The sequence below is a fragment of the Corylus avellana genome, chromosome ca7, assembly GCF_901000735.1.
Source record: "Corylus avellana chromosome ca7, CavTom2PMs-1.0".
Taxonomy (NCBI): Eukaryota; Viridiplantae; Streptophyta; class Magnoliopsida; order Fagales; family Betulaceae; genus Corylus; species Corylus avellana.
The window spans coordinates 5,851,911-5,870,325 of NC_081547.1; the positions used below are offsets into that span (position 1 = coordinate 5,851,911).

The window sequence follows — 18,415 nt, forward strand, 5'->3', positions numbered from 1 at the left end:
ACATTCTTTTGTTTATTTTACCACTATAGTTAATAAAACACAAATATATAACGTATATATATATATATATATATATATATATATATATATATATATAAAAGCATTATCTTTTTCCAAGTCAATCACATTAATATATATACAATTATACAAGCTAGATTAGTATATATATATGTGATGCAGGGCGCCTATGCATTAAAAACCACCCATTTGTTATTTTTCTAGTTCTTTTGACTATGCTTTGGTCCCTAGCTATCAAGAATTATATATTGACAAAGTCCTTTGATTCTCAAAATGCGTACGGTTTGATTGTTAATTATGATTAAGTTTAATGAACCAAAAAAGATGCAAAAATATGAAGAGAAATAATGATAGATTTTTAATTAATTACCTGGTGCTTTAGGAAAATCGAAGCAAGCAATTTCTTGACTAGAATTGGTCTTGAAGCCACACAAACTGCCTTGCGCTTCACAAGCTCCACAGTCAGGCACATTCCATCTTAAACGAAGATCTCCATTAAGGCCACCTGAGAATCCTTCACCAAAATGATCCGGCCATGCAGCCGGAACTGCCAGAGTGGCAATGATCTTGCACGAAGGAGGCATCGAATTCGCAAGGCCCGTGGATGAAGTAGCCAGAACAGAATTTGTGGGGCTGGCAAGGCAATCGACGGCTGTGAACCCTGCAGGCTTTGGGAACTGAGAAGGGCAGCTGAGAAACGTGTATATCTGAGAATATGCAGCGAAAAAGGGGGACCCAGAAAGATTGAAGCGCAGAAGGCGTCGTGGAAGGCAGTTGTCGGGGTCGTACAGCTGTATCTGTTGCATCATATAGTCGATGCTGCGGACAAAGAATTCTCCAGAGGAAGGAAGTTTTAGAACCGTTATACTCTGACCGTTACCGTTGCAGCTCAGGTTGAAACCAGGATAACCACAGTTTTCGCCTTCTTGTCGGAAGGGAAAACGAATAGGGATGCTTTTGCGGCTGCACATGGAGATTTGGCATGGCTCTGTAACTCGTATGATGGATGGAAGGAAGAGGAGGAGAAGGACAACTTTTAAGATGCTCATGATTTTCAAAGAACAGAACTCAGGGGTTGGCAATATTGGCAATTGGCGTGGCTGGCATATATTACTTGTATATATATAAAATATCACTAAACAATTCTAAAGTCAACGTTTATGTAATAGGGACGGTATGGATGCCAATTGAAGACCACGTCTAAATGAAAGAGATAAAATCCAAGGAATAATACGAAAAGCTCAATGCATGTCAACATTCCAGTTCCAGGATCTGTTTGGACTATATTGGATTTGATGACTATAATCACAATCTTGTGTTAATTTGATGTTGTATTTACTCTCTTGTACCTTTTTTTTTTTCGTTATTTTAATTCGATTCTTGTTTGTTTTCGTGGTTTTTCTACTTGCATTCTTTTTCATGACTCCATTCTCCATAGTTGTCTGCAATTAGTCTCTTTTGTGTATTGTTACCTCAATCCTGTCTTTTTTCTTTTTTTTTTTTCTTTTTTTTTTTTTTTTTTTCTAAAAAATATGAAGGTTCATTATGTTCATTTCTTGGCTATATGCTTTTCTTAGTCGGTTTTATCTTGTACATCGTATTCTTATTTTGTAATGCAGTATGGTGAAGGGGTTCAGAAAATTTAAGGTTTTGATGAAAAATAGAAGAAAATTCACATTGGTTAGTTTCTTATTAAAAACTGAGAATATATATACAACATAAACCGGGGGTTACACTATCCTTATTAAGCTTAAATAGAAAGAGGATTGTAGAGATGTAGCCCATATGAAAATAAAAGATTGAAATGACACCTCTCAATTCGGTCAATCGAGCCATGGGTTAATACAACAAAACCCCTCATTTTAATACAAAAAACCTTAATGAACCATGCTCATCCAATTGAGCATCTACCAAGACCTGAGGCATTATCTTAATCAATCGAGGGAAGACTGAGAGATTGACTGAGGCTCTTAAGATTCAAGAACTAGTATTAGAAGCCGCTCTACATTCTCAGTTGATTGAACCTCTTGCCCAATTTCCTTCAAGAATTTGATAGTTACTTGTTGGTTTGCATCATGAGAGACGCAGACATTGACAATGAAATAATAGTTTGAAGGAGATATGTGTATTTTTTTTTCTCCTTTTATTTTTTTATAGTAATTCCTCTTTGGTCTCGATCCTCTCTTTCTTTCTCTGTTTCTTTCTTTTTCTTTTTCATATATGTGGTTTAAAAGTAATAGACAAATTTCGTCACTTCATATGGCAAACTGTATGTAAGAACATATTCTACAGAAAAGGAGTTTGATAGAACAGAGCACCAAACCACTATATTAGATAGATTGGAGCACAAAACAATTATTTTAGGCAATAAATATGATCTACCAACTTTGGATGGTCATGAAAGAAACACTTCCAAGTCTGCATTCTTTAAACCTAACCTATACTTATGAAGTGCCCGGACTTAGCAAGAGTCAGAAATTTGGGTTAAGAACCAGGAAATCTTATGAAATCATTTTCCTAAAAGCAAAAAAAAAAAAAAAACTTCTTTCTTCTCATTTGAGTTTTGGAATTCCAATGTCCTGCAGTTACAATAGGATAATTAAACACAAGTAACTCAGCAGGCCACAAATAATTAGCCACCGCGGTTCCAAGCATGGTACAATGCCAACGACACAATCTGACAAAAATTGCTTGCAGAGTGCAGGAGCAGGTTACGTTGGAACCAAGGAAGCCTGACAACAGATACAAGCTACCACAATGCCAAGCACAGCTCCTGCAAGGACCTGTGATGGAGTGTGGCCAAGAAGTTCCTTGAGCTTTCTTTGGCTGATAGGATGCCCTTGAAACAAGTCCTCAACGATCATATTGAGAACCTGCATTGCACCAGTCACAAAATAGTTCACTAGAGAGAGAGAGAGAGAGAGAGAGATCATTATCCAGGAAAGTTACCACAAAGGAAATTATCATTATACAGGCATGTCACTATAAGTCACAGTAACAAAACAAAATCCATCAGCCTAAGCCTCAAGAAAAAAGGCTTAGCCCAAAGAACCCTATTTTCTATGGTAGAACAAAAGTAGAAAGATCCACAAAATCAATGAAACATTAGTGCACACATTGACAAAATCACATTATGGTTAGGGGAAGAGGGATTTCATAAAAATGTCTATCAATTAGATTGTTATCTAATTCATACAAAATTAAGTTAAAGGTTCTCATCGTCAAGCCAACTACAGCAGGATAGCTTCCAAGATAAAGGAAGGTCTAAAGGAAAGTGGTCTACAAAACTTGCATCCATTTTTTGCTGGGCTAGCTCAAAAGTTTCTAGCCTTTGCAGCTAGGGGAGAGAGCATCCTAAACTCCACTCATTTTCCATTTAAAAAATTCTAGCCTTTTGCTGGGCTAGCTCAAAATCTCTTTCATTAAAAGAATTTTGCCTCATAAACATTTGACCTGATAGAATAAGTTGCTTAATTTTGGGTAATTTATCAAGAAAATTGACTAAAGATAACATCTCCTGCTGCAGTTTTTAGTTATGTCTCAGTTTGAGGGAGAACATTTCTTTATCTTTTATACAGCATACTAAAAGCCAACTGCGCATCTAGAAAGCCTAGACTCAAAGAATTGTACTAGAGACAGGTAACCCTCCTGGATCCTAGGCTTGTGAAGATATAATTAATTCTTTTCTCTACCCAACCAACAACCATCTGAGACCTCAATTTGGTGTACTCCATTTGTCTAACTTCCATTTGATTGATTAAAATATAAACCCTTGCATTAGTTTTAATGAAATACGAAGTTCTCAATCATGTCTGATGTGGGACAAACAACAGTCACGAAAATACACAGAGAAATTAGGGTAAAGAGAGGAGAAAGAAGCTATAGATGCGAGAGAGAAGAGAAAGAAGAAGCTAGAAAGAAAGAAGCAGGGAAAGAGAGAGAAAATAGAAGAAGATGGAGAGAGAAAGAGAGAGAAGAGGGTGCATGCCGCACTATCATTCTGCACTAAACTCTTTTGTCAGTTTTTGGCATCTGGAAGTTACCCATTGACTCTCTGTCGCCCTTATTCTGATCATGGTGCACAACTGAAGGTGCATGCTGCCCAGAGATCTGAATGGCTTGCTTGATAAGTTTTTGCCTCATGTTTATAGCATGTTCGATGGTCTGTTTCAAATTGTGGACTTTCCTGTATGTTTATTTTCAACTTTTCCAACTAAAGTTATGTTTTATTTAGGAGTAAAATTATTAAATCAAATACAATTTGTCCGCACGCTTTGATCCCGGCCGACTAAACTTATGCACTGATCTCAATAGACAATTTAATATGGAGGCTCATAACCTCTTTGTTTCTGGTATGCTTAGAGGTTCTTCACTACAGCTATATTCTTCATCACAGCTTGGGAAGTTCTCAACAATTTGAGCTCACAGGAAGAATAAAGAACAAATATTTAAATGGAATAGTGAAAGTAAATAGTTAAAATACTAAGCCGCATGTAGGTGTTTTGGAAAAGTTGGTAGATAAAATAGAAAAAAGTGATCATTTAGCTAAATTTTACCAGGGACTAGCAACTGATTGCTCAGGAAATGAAAGCCATCCAACACAAATCCCCAACCGTAGGCTTAACCAATACATAAACGCGTGAATTTGCCACAAAATAGTCCTCTAAGAAGCTCCAATCAGTCTATAAACTTCAATACAATATTATTCAAATAATGCAAGATTAGAAGAACTTGTACAACATTTCATACAGCACTACTCCACACTTGTATCTATAATTCTTTTCAGACGTACCGAGGATAAATTAAAAACGTCCATCCAAAAATTCAAAACACAGAAAATTATGAATAAAAAAAATTTCAAATTTCTCAGCAAAACAGACAAAAACTCACGTCTTACCTCAGCTTGCATCCCAGCATGCCGCCTCACACCGATTGCGTCATACATAACAATCAGACTGAACCCCAAACAAACCGGAAACAGCGAATCCGCCACGCCATGACAAAGCGCCACCGAGGTCGTCAAAGCCGTGCACAAAGCTGAGTGCGACGAGGGCATTCCTCCAGAAGCAAACAGTATTCTCAAATCCCATTTCCTCTCTACAAAGAAATTCAAGACCATCTTTATTGACTGCGCTATGAACCACGCGAACAAACCCGAGACAAACGTCGGGTTCGCGGATAATGTCGCCACGAAAGGACTAATCCGAACCTTCGCATTCGAAGTAACACTCAATAAAGCAACTCCAATCCCTCCATTTTGCAAATATCCACCGCTAATTTCATCCATAATCTTCTCTGAATCATTACAAGCTTGAACACATGAAACCCATTTCTGGGTTTGTGAAGCGGCAAAGCTTTTGATGCTTTGCAAGATTGGAAACAAAACCCAGATAGGGTTTGGGGGAAAAACTCGATTACTGAACTTGGAATTCTGTTTTTTAGGATTTGAATCACTTCTATAACAGAAAGTGATCGAAGAGGTCCTCAATTTTCTGAAGTGGGTGAACCTAAAGAACGAGAAGCTCGTGGAGTAGATAGGCTTGATTTGGGGGTTTGAGAAGCTGAAGTTGAAAGAACAGAGCATGGGTGTTATTGTCACGGAGTCCATGACAAGAGCTTCCGTGCATGAATTCAGTCTGCATTTGAGAGAGATAGCAGAGCAGAAAGCATCAGATGCTGCGTGCGCTTTAGAGCCAATCAACTGTTGAGAAATTCTTTGAGTCGGAGATGGACTAGCTTTTTATATAGGATAAGAATGTGGTGGAGAATAGCCCTTGGTTCATTTCGTTTCAACCACGGTGCCATTTGGGCACCATTTCGGCAGGGAATATCCCACGGCACTCTTTCTTACTATTTTCATGCATTTCGATTCTTTGAATCGTTTGGTGATCTGGGTCGGGATCTAAAGGGACGGGAGTCACGGGACCGTGCTCTAAGGACAAGGATTGTGTCCATTTCAAATAAAATAAATATTATTTCTTTTATATTCTGAATTTAAATATTATTATCTATTTATGGTGTGCATTATTTACATTATTAAAATTTTTTAAAATACTTTTTAATATTAATTTTATAATTTTATATACAACGTTAGATATACCAACTTTAAATTATGATCATAAAATGAATATATTAGTTTTATTTGAAATGGAGACCGAAAAGGATCCTATTCGGAGATGCAAAGTGCATAACACTGGTGTAAATTGACTATCGGTCAAGAGACATTTTTAATATGTAGTATATAAGTATATAGCAATACTACATACTATACAACTATCCCACTATAATTACATGATATTGTCGATATATCTTTAAACCAACCATTGTTAAAAGAAAAGAAAAAACAAATTAAGTGTGAATCGACAATATCACATCAGTATATATAGTGAGATACTGATGAAATACTGGTGTAATCTATAGCATTACTTATAAGTATATTGTTCGTGGTATACAAACCAAAAAAATTAAACAACATAAGATGGAGGGGGGTAAGTTGGGCAAAGGGATTTTGAGTTTTTTTGGGTTAATTCTCTTTTCTCGGAATGAACTATTACTTATGTACAAATTACCTCCATTAATGTCCCCAAGAGGTAGATCAATTGGCTGGGATCACACTTAATGAAGTGGAGGTCACTAGTTCGAATCTCTCTCCCTGTTTTTGTGAAAAAAATTACCTCCATTAATTGAGCTGCATCGAACTACAATTTTATTCCCAAAAAAAAAATCCAATTGTTAAGAAATCTAGTTAAATCAAAACGGAATATGCATTTGTAGATGTTAAAGGATTGAAATACCCTGAACTAAAATAAGTCCATGTAATTTCACTGATTTGCAATAAGTTTTATGTGATTTGAAAATATGATAAGAGCTTTCTATGGTGTGCAAAAATAACAAATTAATCCCTATTATCAAATTCCGTCAAAATAGAGAGTTTGGTTTTTTTTTTTTTTTTTTTTTTGATGCTATTATTATTCATAGTGTTATTTTTAAATTTTTAATAAAGGTATTTTAGGCATTTAAAAATATGACGCCAAGTAATTAATTAGCAAATCTCCTTCCTAAATAGCATATATAGATAGAGAAAACTCTTATGAATGTTTTTTCTTATTTTGCAAAAATCCATAATAACCCGAGCTCCTAAGTGATATTAATCAAGAATGAAAATTTATTGACGAGGGAAAAATGAGCTTCACAAAAATTTAGTTATTTTTTATTATTATTATTTTTTTAAGTATGGTTGAAGAAAATTTTGTCCTAACTTACTAAGGTAGATATGAATGTAATATTTCACTAAAAACTCGTTGATATTGGATTATAACTTCATTCCAAACAATAATCTTTGGTTTGGATTGTTGTGTGTAACATAAAAGCATTGTTAGAACAAATTAAATGTCCCAATGGATTTTACGTTTATATTTAATTTCACTTTCTCTTTTTCTTTTATAGAAAACTTAAATTAGAAAAAATTAAATCCGTGTCTCATATGATCATGGAAGGAAGTCAGGAACATACAAGTGTGAATTGAGAATCGTGTAATTAAGAGAAAATAATATTAACAAGTAATTAATTACTTAACAAAAACCTGAATTCAGAAAAACAAAGATTCAAAATCGAAAATTTTTTATATACTTGTTTTTATTTTCCATTTTTTTTTTTAATTTTTTTTTTTTTAGTTTTTACAGATTTCATGAAGGGGTGACGTGGCCAAGTACCAAGGTTTCCAAATCAACTAGAAAACGAAGATTCAAAGTTCAAACTAACATTTGGAAAGTTTCCAACCGACCCATTCCGTTTCCCGGCTTTTTCGCCAACCCTCTTCTCTTTACGCATTCAAACGTCTCCTGCACCCACACACTCTCTCTCCCCATACCGACTCGCCGAGCTAACACACCTGCCCGACTCGTTTCTCGCTGCCCATGGAGAACCTGATCACATTGGTCAACAAGCTACAGAGGGCCTGTACTGCCCTTGGCGATCACGGCGAAGAAAGCGCCTTGCCCACTCTCTGGGACGCATTGCCTGCCATTGCCGTCGTTGGAGGCCAGGTTAAATCTCCATCGCTTTTTTTCTTTTTAAATTTTCAATTACGCGTTTGATATTTGAATTTACTAAGAAATTTAATGGAAAAATATACTTATAGTTCGTTGCACTTATCCCAAACTACCACAATGACAATTTCCAAATGCAATTTTTTTCCGTTAACATCGTCCTTTTAGCGTTTAGCATTAAAATCGATGAAAAATGCCATTAAAATAGATGAATAAGGTCGTACATGAATTTTCGCATTCAATTTTTTTATTATTTAAAATACCTAAAATACTTCTAATTACAATACCTCATTTGTCCTAAAAAAACAACAAAATTTGAAAAAAAATAAAAAAAATAAAAAACTTAAAAGAATTGAATTGACTGTTACACACGAGTTATCTCTTATCTGCAGTAGCTGATTGGTGCTAACTTTCTGCTAGTTGTTGCTAATTATCTTTTGGCTATTGGGTGTCAAGCACACTGTTTGAAGTATCCTTAATACCCCCTTGCAAACTGATGGGTGCACAAATCCTTAGTTTGTCTCGTAATAGGCAGAATCGATTGGCAATGTGCCCTTTGGTGAAAATGTATGCAACCTGGTCTAAGGTGGAGAGATAATGTATTCGGCCTTTGTGATTGATTGAGAAACCACATGCTGCTTCTTTGTTGACCATGAGATCCAGTTAGAGCCAAGCAAAATTCCAAATCCAGTTGTAGAGCGCCTGTCATCTAGGTTACTGCCCTAACCCGAATCATAGAATGCATAGAGAGAAACATAGTTCTTGCAGTAGAGAAGACCACAGTCGACTGACCCCTTGAGATGTCGTAGCACTCTTTTGGCGGCTGTCCAGTGAACTGAAATGGGATTGTACATGTGCTGGCATAACTGATTAACAAAATAATTATTATCAGGCTGAGTAAGAGTCACATACTGCAAGGCGCCAACCACATGCCCGAATTTAGTGGGATCAGTGAGGACTTCCCCATTAAACTTTGACATTTTTGTTCCAGAAATGCAAGGAGATTCATTACTTAAAGCTGGAGTAGGTAATAGATTGATTTGATAAATTGCTATTAAGAATGAATCAATCCAATGTATGGAAGACATTCCCGATCAAGCTAGAAGAGTAAAATCAAGTTCTACTACATGTCTATGCTGCTTCCTTTCAACAATTCTATTTTGCTAAGAGGTATGGTGACAAGTTAACCAATGAAATATCCAATGTTGACTGTCAAAATGGTTTGAAGTGTATTCTCCCCTACTTTGAATTGTTTGACAATAGTAGAAAATTGCTTTTCAACCAATAATTTGAATTTGACAAAGCATTGGAAAATATCACTCTTATTAATCATTGGATACATCCAGGGAAACCGATTGTAATCATCCACAAAGATTACATAAAAATTGTAGCCACTCAATGATGGAGCCGGGGAGGTTCAAACATTTGAGTGGACTAGCTCTAAAGAAAAATCTAAACTCTTAGAGGCCTCTGAAAAAAGGCAACTGCTGAGCCGGGGACGTTCAAACAAATGTTTGATGTGACTCACAAACACGATTTTTATTGGCTGAACGAGGAAGAGGAAATATCTGGTGACTCAAGACTCGATGGAACATTGAATCCCTTCAGTTTATTTTGAATCCATTGGATCTGTCAAATGATGAATTTGAAAAGAAGATGGATGAGAGATAAAGGAATAGCAAGTCTCTTACTAAATATGTAGTTGGACCAGTGATATTTTAATATCAGTTTCATGCCAAAACTTGTTATATATAGAATAATGTTTGGAAGTCAAACTAATGAATATGTGTGATGGTCTATCAGGGAAAGCTTTCGGTCAATCATTCTTTCTTGTCCTTTTTTTGTCTAAAAAAAATATTGAAATGAAACTTTATTTTAATTAATCATCTTAATAATTTAATTGTTCGTAGAGCTCGGGGAAGTCCTCTGTGTTGGAGAGTATTGTTGGAAAAGACTTCTTACCTCGTGGATCTGGTAATTTATTTTGTCAATTCTACTCATAGTAACACAGACATACACAAAGTTCTTGAATATTTATCTCCTGGCTACCTCAATATGATATGAATACGTACATTGTATGCAGGAATTGTTACTAGGCGTCCTCTTGTGTTGCAACTTCATAGGATTGATGAAGGCAGAGAATATGCGGAGTTTATGCACCTCCCTAGAAAGAGGTTCACTGATTTTGGTATTTTTTTTTTTGGCACTTATTTTCGTGGACAAGTTATTGCATTTGTGAACTCTCCACTATTAGTTTGGTAACAAAGCTAATACTTCTTAGCTTTAAATGCATAATTGATATCTGTTGTTTACTTCTTTTATCAAAAAGGTACCTAGGTTTTAAAAAAATGACAAAATTGATACTTATATTGTACAACTTTATCAATTTGATACTTTCATTCATCTACTATCTAAAAGTCTAACGAAATTATTGCCACGTATGTAAAAAGCCATGTAAGGCAAAAAAATGTTGTTACTTCTACAAAATGGCACCTCAACTTTACATTTAACACAATTTTTTTAAAAAAATAACGGAGAAACAAAAAGAAAAAAGGAAGCTCAAAAAAAGAAGAAGAAAAAGAAAAGGAGGCGGAGTGGGTGGTTGGACCGCCCCCTTACTTGGGGGTGGTGGTGGGGTGGGGGGGTCTGGCCACCCCTGAAGGAGCTTTCGAGGGTGGCTGGACCACCCCGAAAACCCTGTTGAGGGGTGGCTAAACCACCCCCCGTTAGGTCTAGCCACCCTCAAAACATCCTTCAAAGGTGGCAGGGAGGGGACATCTCCCCCCTTCGCCACCTTTGTTATTATTATTTTTTAAATTGTTTTGTTACGTGTCAAGTTGAGGTGGCATTTTGTACACTTGACGACATTTTATTGGTGTTATATGGCTTTTTTTAAATGTGGCAAAAATTCTGTAAGGTTTTTAGTGAGCATATGGACAAAAGTATCAAATTGCTAATGTGATGTATTTGGTGTGAGAGTAATGCTTGGCATTTTGAAGATGTAGAGACCTTGATGTTCGAATTGTTTGAATTGCAGAAACTTCTGATTAACACATTATATATATGGATAGCGGCTCAACATAGCTTGCGTGTTTTTACTTATGTAGGTTTTTTGAATTTATGTTATTCTTTTTCTTCCTATTAGGGGCTCTCTTGTATACTCTCTGTGTACTAGGATTGCGTCTTTCTGCGCTTTATTAATGATATGAAATTACTTATTAAAAAAAAAAATCAAATTGATAAATTTGTGAAGTACAAGTATCAATTTTGTCATTTTTTAAAAACTTAGGTACCTTTTTGTTAGAAAGGTAAACCACAAGTACCAATTATGCATTTAACCCTATTTCTTAGTCCATCTTATGTACTAATCTTAAACGTATTCTTTGTAGCTGCCGTGAGGAAAGAGATTTCTGATGAGACTGATAGAGAGACAGGCCGGACCAAACAAATTTCTAGTGTTCCAATCCATCTTAGTATCTATTCCCCCAATGGTGAGACAGAAATGTTGGTCATATTATTTTGTTCATTGTCAAAAATGTTGTGTAAGCTAAGATTCAATGTTATTGAATGATTTTAAAGTAAATGCTTTGTCAGTCGATTTGATGTCAATGCAAGAAATCTAGCATTATTTTCTTAATGGGAACTTTTCAGTTAGTAGGTTCAAATCCTTTCTTGATTTGCACATTTGGTAGGTTCAGCAATGGTTGAGCTATATTATACATTATTTTGACTTATGGCTTGTTATATTAATTAAAGTAAGGTGCTGAGTAATGTGCTTTTGCCATTAATTTAGCCATAGATTTATGAGATTTACACTTCAAATTGAAGATTATTTACATAGTTTTTCTTTGTTTTAGGTCTTTGCCTCTATTTTTCTTCTTCTTTTTTTTTTTTTTTTTGTGGCTTGGGGGGGGGGGGGGGGGTCCACGATTGAGTTCATAGTACTTTATTATGCTCTGCTTCTTTTTATCAATAACCAAATAAGGAATTGCTTCTCATCAATAAGAACACAATCTTTTTGTAAAAACTAATTTATTCACTGTTTTGATCTTGGCAGTTGTGAACTTGACGCTGGTTGATCTTCCTGGACTTACAAAAGTAGCTGTTGGTGAGTTATGTCTCTCTTATATTTTGCTTGTTGGTTCCCACTCCATATAAATAATGCAGGAATAATCCATCAATATTATGTTAATTGGGGTGTTGTAGAGGGTCAACCAGAGAGCACTGTGCAAGACATTGAGAACATGGTTCGGTCCTTCATTGAGAAGGTAATTGTTATCTAAGCTCTGAAGATCTTCTGAGTTGGGAACTTTGATCTAGTTTAATGAAGAAAGATGTTGGCCGAGCTTTCTCAGGGCTTTGTGGGTACCACTGGAATTTTATAAATATTTGAAATATGAATGCTAGTAGTTTTAGTGACTTCAGGCAACTAGCACATGCTAGATGCCTATGGCATCATGTAATCAATTTTCGGGTTCTATAACATGCTAGTGTATGCTTTTACTTGTCACTTTTTTTTTTTTGTTTCTTTGATGGAATTAGTGAGACTGTTAGTGACTAATAACTATATCTTTTTGCAGCCCAACTGTATTATTCTTGCAATTTCTCCAGCCAATCAAGATCTTGCTACATCTGATGCCATTAAGATCTCTCGTGAAGTAGACCCTAAAGGTAAGATATTGATCAACTTTCTCAAGGACCTTCTTTCATATCTCACCTGCACATTCTAAAAGAACTTGATGGATTGATTAACTAGACATACTGATGGATGACTGTAGTTGAAGTAGTTTTTGCTTTTAGACATGACATATTGAATTCTAGTTATCTGGTTAATAAATTTTCAGGGGAGAGGACATTTGGAGTTTTGACCAAGATTGATCTTATGGACAAGGGTACTGATGCAGTTGATGTAAGTTCTATTATCCCACCAAGAAGCCGATCAGATTTGGATTCAAGAATGCTCTTATTAGTAAATAGTACTGTCGGGTTTTTCTCTTCATAAATGCATTAATATCCAAAAGACTAATGAATATGTTGTTGTTGTGAAGTTTAATATTGTTGGTTTAATGTATATAACTTGTCAGAGAAATTCAAAGCCTGTTATTCTTGTTTTGTCATTGTGAGGCTAATGAGTAATACATTTTTTCTTAATTCTTTTTCAGGGTTAGTTAATGATGTCTTGTGGCATTTGTTATATGCTAATGATAGAGTTCTTTTACTTTTGAACATTTTGAAGTGAGGGTAAATCCTTTTTTAAGGATTAGGAGTGGTACTTTTCAATTCAAAGGGACTTATGAGAAGCAGGCTTAATGGAACATGGTAGAACTGTGTACTAGTGAACTTGACGGCTTTATGGTTTCAAAAAATGTTGATTTTCATGTCTTGGATCTTGTTCTTAATGCTTCTTTTTTTTGGGATATCTTCATTGACATAGAAGTATTCAAATTCGTGATAATAATTTTTTTAATTTAGATCCTAGAAGGAAGATCATATAAGCTACGGTTCCCTTGGATCGGTGTTGTTAATCGCTCTCAAGCTGATATCAATAAAAGTGTTGATATGATTGCGGCTCGGCGTAGAGAGCGTGAATACTTTGCTAATAGCCCAGAGTATAAGCATCTAACTAACAGGATGGGTTCTGAACATTTAGGAAAGATGCTTTCTAAGGTATGTCTAAATGGTTTCCTAATGTATTTTATTCTTCGAGGTGTAATTTTTTTTTATAGAAATGCTTAACAATTTTTTTTTTTTGTCTTTATAAATATCCTGTTGGTAACATTTCACTTAATATTCTTGATATGGTGACGATGTTGAGTTGGCACTAAATATGATTAATTTCACAGCACTTGGAAACTGTTATCAAGTCTCGAATCCCAGGCCTTCAGTCTCTTATCAACAAAACTATTGCTGAACTAGAAGCGGAATTGGGCCGTCTTGGGAAGCCTATTGCTTCTGATGCTGGAGTAAGCATTTTTTTTTTGTCTTTAATGTATACAACAACAAAATTTTTTGGGGAAGTTAGGGTTACCAGTTTTCAGGCTTTGGTATATGTGCCCATGTTTATACATGCACGATGCTTGCTCTAAGATTTTGCTTGTAACATGAAGCATTGGTAATTCTAATTCTTTTTCTTTTCCAAGTGCAGGGAAAGTTGTACATGATAATGGAAATTTGTCGTACTTTTGATCAAAATTTTAAAGAACATCTTGATGGCGTGTATGTCTTTTAGTATTAAAATATATTTTTTCTTTTACCTGTTAATTGGAATGTGGTTTGTTCATTTCCTATCGGTTTCCAAACAATGACAAATTTATGCAGGCGCCCTGGTGGTGATAAAATCTATAGTGTGTTTGATAATCAACTTCCAGCTGCTTTGAAGAGGTTACAATTTGACAAACATCTTTCTATGGACAATGTGCGAAAGCTAATCACTGAAGCGGATGGATATCAACCTCATCTAATTGCTCCTGAACAGGGATATCGTCGTCTTATTGAGTCTTCCTTGGTAACTATTAGAGGTCCTGCTGAGGCAGCTGTAGATGGGGTATGCATTCAGATTTACTACAAATGTTTGGTTCAACATTTTATTTCATGTGTTTATTGCACCACGAGCAAAATCATCTCTCCCAGTTTAGACCTTTTCAATGCAATCTATGATCTTTCTAAATAAATGTGTGTGAATTGAATTTCTAACCTTGTGAAAAGTGATGCTGTCTGCTCAAGTGTGTACTTGCAGTCAGCAGCTGTGTTTCGTCACCCGAGGTTATGAGATTCCTACTAAAGGCAGTTCTTCCCTTTTTTTATTTTGATAATATGTTATTAAGCAGATCTGTCAACTTTTCACATGGAAGCAATCATATTATTGCTGCTTTAATCTAGGGACTTTACTTTCTTTTTTTCATTTAAATTTCCTATCATTCTATTGCTAAAGTTCAAGATACTCTGGTCATACTTTGGAACAGATGCAAAGTTTTGAGTTTCAACCCCTTTGTTATTATTGGTGCCTTAGAACATTAGGGAGGAAGCCACCATAGGAAAATTGAAAAAAGCTTATCAAATTTGTTGTAATAATGTTACTTTTTATTTTATTTTAAATGTATTAGGTTTCTGTTTATTTTCATTGTCCACAGTACTTGGATTAAGATACTACTAGATTGTTCTATGCTGGATTTACTACATATTAAGATTGCTAATTAATGTCCTATACTCATAAATCTCATGAATTCAGGTTCATGCTTTACTGAAGGATCTGGTTCACAAGGCTATTGGTGAAACTATGGCAAGTCCTTCACCATTGCTACCTTTTCTATTATGTTGTATTTTTGAATTCTTTTGTGCTGGTAATGCATATTCATCTGCTAATTTTCCCCAAAGAAGAGCTGAAGAATTCAAGAGTTAGCTGTTTCTTATAAGTTTAACATGACCAGTGAGCTTCACCTTTGATGAACCATGTAAACACTTCATAAACAGTGGTATTGGAAAATAACAAAAAAATTTAGGGGGAAAATGCAAATTCCTTGATTCTTTTGTCTGGGACATCTAAGTGTATGTTTATTTTCTGTTGCATGTAGGAGCTAAAGCAATATCCTACATTGAGAGTGGAAGTGGGAAATGCAGCTATTGAGTCATTAGAGAGGATGAGGGATGAAAGCAAGAAGGCAACCTTGCAGTTAGTTGACATGGAATGTGGTTATCTAACTGTTGAATATTTTCGCAAGCTTCCCCAAGATATTGAGAAGGGTGGAAATCCAACGCACTCAATTTTTGATAGATATAATGATTCATATCTCCGGCGAATTGGTAAGTGGATTTGTCCCAGATTTGTATTCATTTGTTTTTTTTTTAAATGTTGAAAATAATGTTGTATAGAAGGGGCCTATATATACATGTCAATAATACAGAAACATACATATATAACCAATGTGGGACATATAATCTAACCAAAAAAAAATCTTGGAAACATACAGGAACCAATGTCCTGTCCTATGTCAATATGGTTTGTGGAAGTTTGAGGAACTCTATTCCGAAGTCTGTTGTCTATTGTCAAGTGCGTGAGGCCAAACGCAGCTTACTTGATCATTTCTTCACAGATTTGGGTAAAAAGGAGGTGAGGATTCTAATTAACCCAAACCCTTCTCCATTTCGTTACCCCTCTTGAGAAAAAAGATAAAACATTGTTCTAATTTCCTATCTACAACATTTGTTTTTTTTTTTTGCAGTCAAAACAGCTGGGTAAATTGTTGGATGAGGATCCAGCAATCATGCAGCGCCGGGGCAACCTTGCAAAAAGGCTGGAATTATACAGAAGTGCCCAACAAGAGATTGATGCAGTTGCTTGGTCCAAGTAGAGGGGAGCAGATTTATGTCTTCCCGTTGAAGTTGGTGGTGATCATTCTTTCATTTATGATTACATATTTTTCTAGCATTTATTTATTTATTTTGGTCCAGTGGAGGTCTGCTGGGCCCTGAACCTAATAATGAGTGGTTAGCCTTTCCTATTGTAGGTAGGACACAATTTCACCATTATGCCAATTGACATTTACTTGGATAATGTGGCAGTAAAAATCAAAAATTAATTTTTACTATTATATTATTTTAATTATATAATAATTTACTAAATAATATTACTCTCACTTAATTCTTTATACCTTAGTGTGAGCAAGGAGTAAATAAGCAAGTTTTCTTACAGCTTCCTTGGCTGGTAAATTTCTACATTATTATTGCGAGGTTCAATTAGTTGTATCCACTGTCTGGTAGTAATAAAAATTGTTAGCAGAGTAAATTTTATATCCTCTAAAGGGGTTTTACCATATTGTTACCAATGGAGGGCCATTTTTTCGTTAATTGGGTCCAGAAATAACACTGGCATCAACTAAGAAGGTATGCACCGTTATTAAACAATTTTATCCAAGAACATTTTTACTAGGGCTATATATATATATATATATATATATATATATTTGAGAAGTGCTAGGGAGCCAAACAAATGAACATAGAAAAATTTCTAAATTGACGTGGTAAGGATTTTTAAATTAAAAAAATGCAATTCTCTCTCCTTTGTCTACCACTCACGGTCTGCTACGTTAGTTTGAAAATTTTTCGGGGTTCATTTGTTTGGCTCTCTATCACTTTCCATTATTTTTTATAATATAAAACGACGTGGTTTACTTAGTTTTTTTTTTGGAACATCCATAACAAAGCCTAGCTTATTGGGCTAAAAAGTTATAATTATTTTTTAAAAAAGAGCTAAATTAAGCCCAAAAAGTAGATTCAATACCCAAAATAGGCCCAAAATATCAAATTTTTTAAAGACCCGGTTACCGGTTCGGATAACTGGCTACCAACCGGTAACCGGTTTTTAAAATTGATCAATCGGCTAACCCGGTTTCGGTTAATGGTTTTAGCTAATAACTGCTAACTGGAATTGGGTTTACACCCCTAATTTTGACATGTGTGCATATTGAGTCGGCACGAAATACATTTGCAATATAATTTTAAAAATGTCACACCAATAAAAATGGAAACAAATTTATGAGACAATAGACAATTTAAGAGACAAAAGAAAATTCCAGAGACCTGAATGTTGTTGGAAAAAAAAAATATAAACCTAAAATTAAAGAGGCAACGTAATTATTTTGTAAAAAAATTAAACTGGTTTATTGAGAACTAGTTTCCCAAAATAAAACGGTGGTGGAGCCACTTTAATTTTAGTTTTTTTAAAAATTAATTTCCACCTAGGACTAGGAGGACACTAAGAGAACAATAAAAGAGCACCTAGCATTTCCCATATATATAATAGCCAAATCACTATTTAGATGTAGTCTAGAATTGCGCCGAATCACTCTTTAGGGATAGTTTAGAATTGCGACATGTAGCATGAACCCATTTTTTTTTTTTTTAAAGGCTAAACCGGTTTTTTATGGCATAACTTTCGAATCAGTTTTTTAAAAATGAACCGATTTTTTAAGGCAATGTTGGAATACAAAAGCACAGAATTTATTGGTCTACATCAAAACAACATATTGAGTCAAATTTTCCTTTTGAATGATAAAAAGAGTGGATTACACACCATACACTTTTTCATGTTCGCTTTCATTTTAGCATTTTCCACAAAATTGGAATCTAATTTTGTCTCACATTCTGGAAAAGAGGCACGACCCCTAGCACATCTCCTATTTTCTCCTTAAACCTAGAATTGAAAAGATAGATCACTAGCACTCTATGCAACGAAATATAAATAGAAAAGATAGTTTTCAACAATTTTATTACAACAAAAGTTATGTAAAAAAGTTAACATGCTCATTTTGTTTCACCCTTCAGAGACTTTGAACGAGGAATCGAATCTGAAG

At 35.0% G+C, this 18,415-nt stretch overlaps 3 protein-coding genes across 4 annotated transcripts in view; 1 reads left to right on the forward strand and 2 right to left on the reverse strand.

Annotated features, from left to right (window-relative positions):
• The window catches only part of LOC132186610 (putative RING-H2 finger protein ATL21A), a 3,258-nt gene extending 2,191 nt beyond the window's left edge, over positions 1–1,067 (reverse strand). The window contains exon 1 of the mRNA XM_059600592.1: positions 389–1,067. Within this exon, the coding sequence (XP_059456575.1) occupies positions 389–1,067 (679 nt within the window). The remainder of the gene's footprint in view (positions 1–388) is intronic.
• Positions 1,068–2,342: 1,275 nt separating this feature from the next.
• Positions 2,343–5,914, reverse strand: LOC132187206 (uncharacterized). 2 transcript variants are annotated; one of them, XM_059601436.1, is made up of 2 exons: positions 4,916–5,913; positions 2,343–2,891 (listed from the first exon to the last, which is right to left on the reverse strand). In XM_059601436.1, exons 1-2 carry the CDS (start codon positions 5,624–5,626, stop codon positions 2,730–2,732), a joined length of 873 nt encoding a protein of 290 aa, XP_059457419.1. In that variant the 5' UTR covers positions 5,627–5,913; the 3' UTR covers positions 2,343–2,729. The 2 variants fall into 2 exon arrangements, with proteins under 2 accessions (XP_059457419.1, XP_059457421.1); XM_059601438.1 differs by having other exon boundaries at positions 2,808–2,920; positions 4,916–5,914.
• A 2,020-nt stretch (positions 5,915–7,934) lies between these two features.
• Positions 7,935–16,445, forward strand: LOC132187175 (dynamin-related protein 5A). The gene is made up of 16 exons (XM_059601391.1): positions 7,935–8,063; positions 9,977–10,040; positions 10,150–10,254; positions 11,456–11,557; positions 12,124–12,174; positions 12,273–12,334; positions 12,647–12,737; positions 12,911–12,975; positions 13,539–13,733; positions 13,910–14,029; positions 14,212–14,282; positions 14,385–14,610; positions 15,295–15,345; positions 15,638–15,866; positions 16,034–16,173; positions 16,286–16,445. Exons 1-16 carry the CDS (start codon positions 7,935–7,937, stop codon positions 16,412–16,414), a joined length of 1,830 nt encoding a protein of 609 aa, XP_059457374.1. The 3' UTR covers positions 16,415–16,445.
• The last annotated feature ends 1,970 nt before the right edge of the window (positions 16,446–18,415 follow it).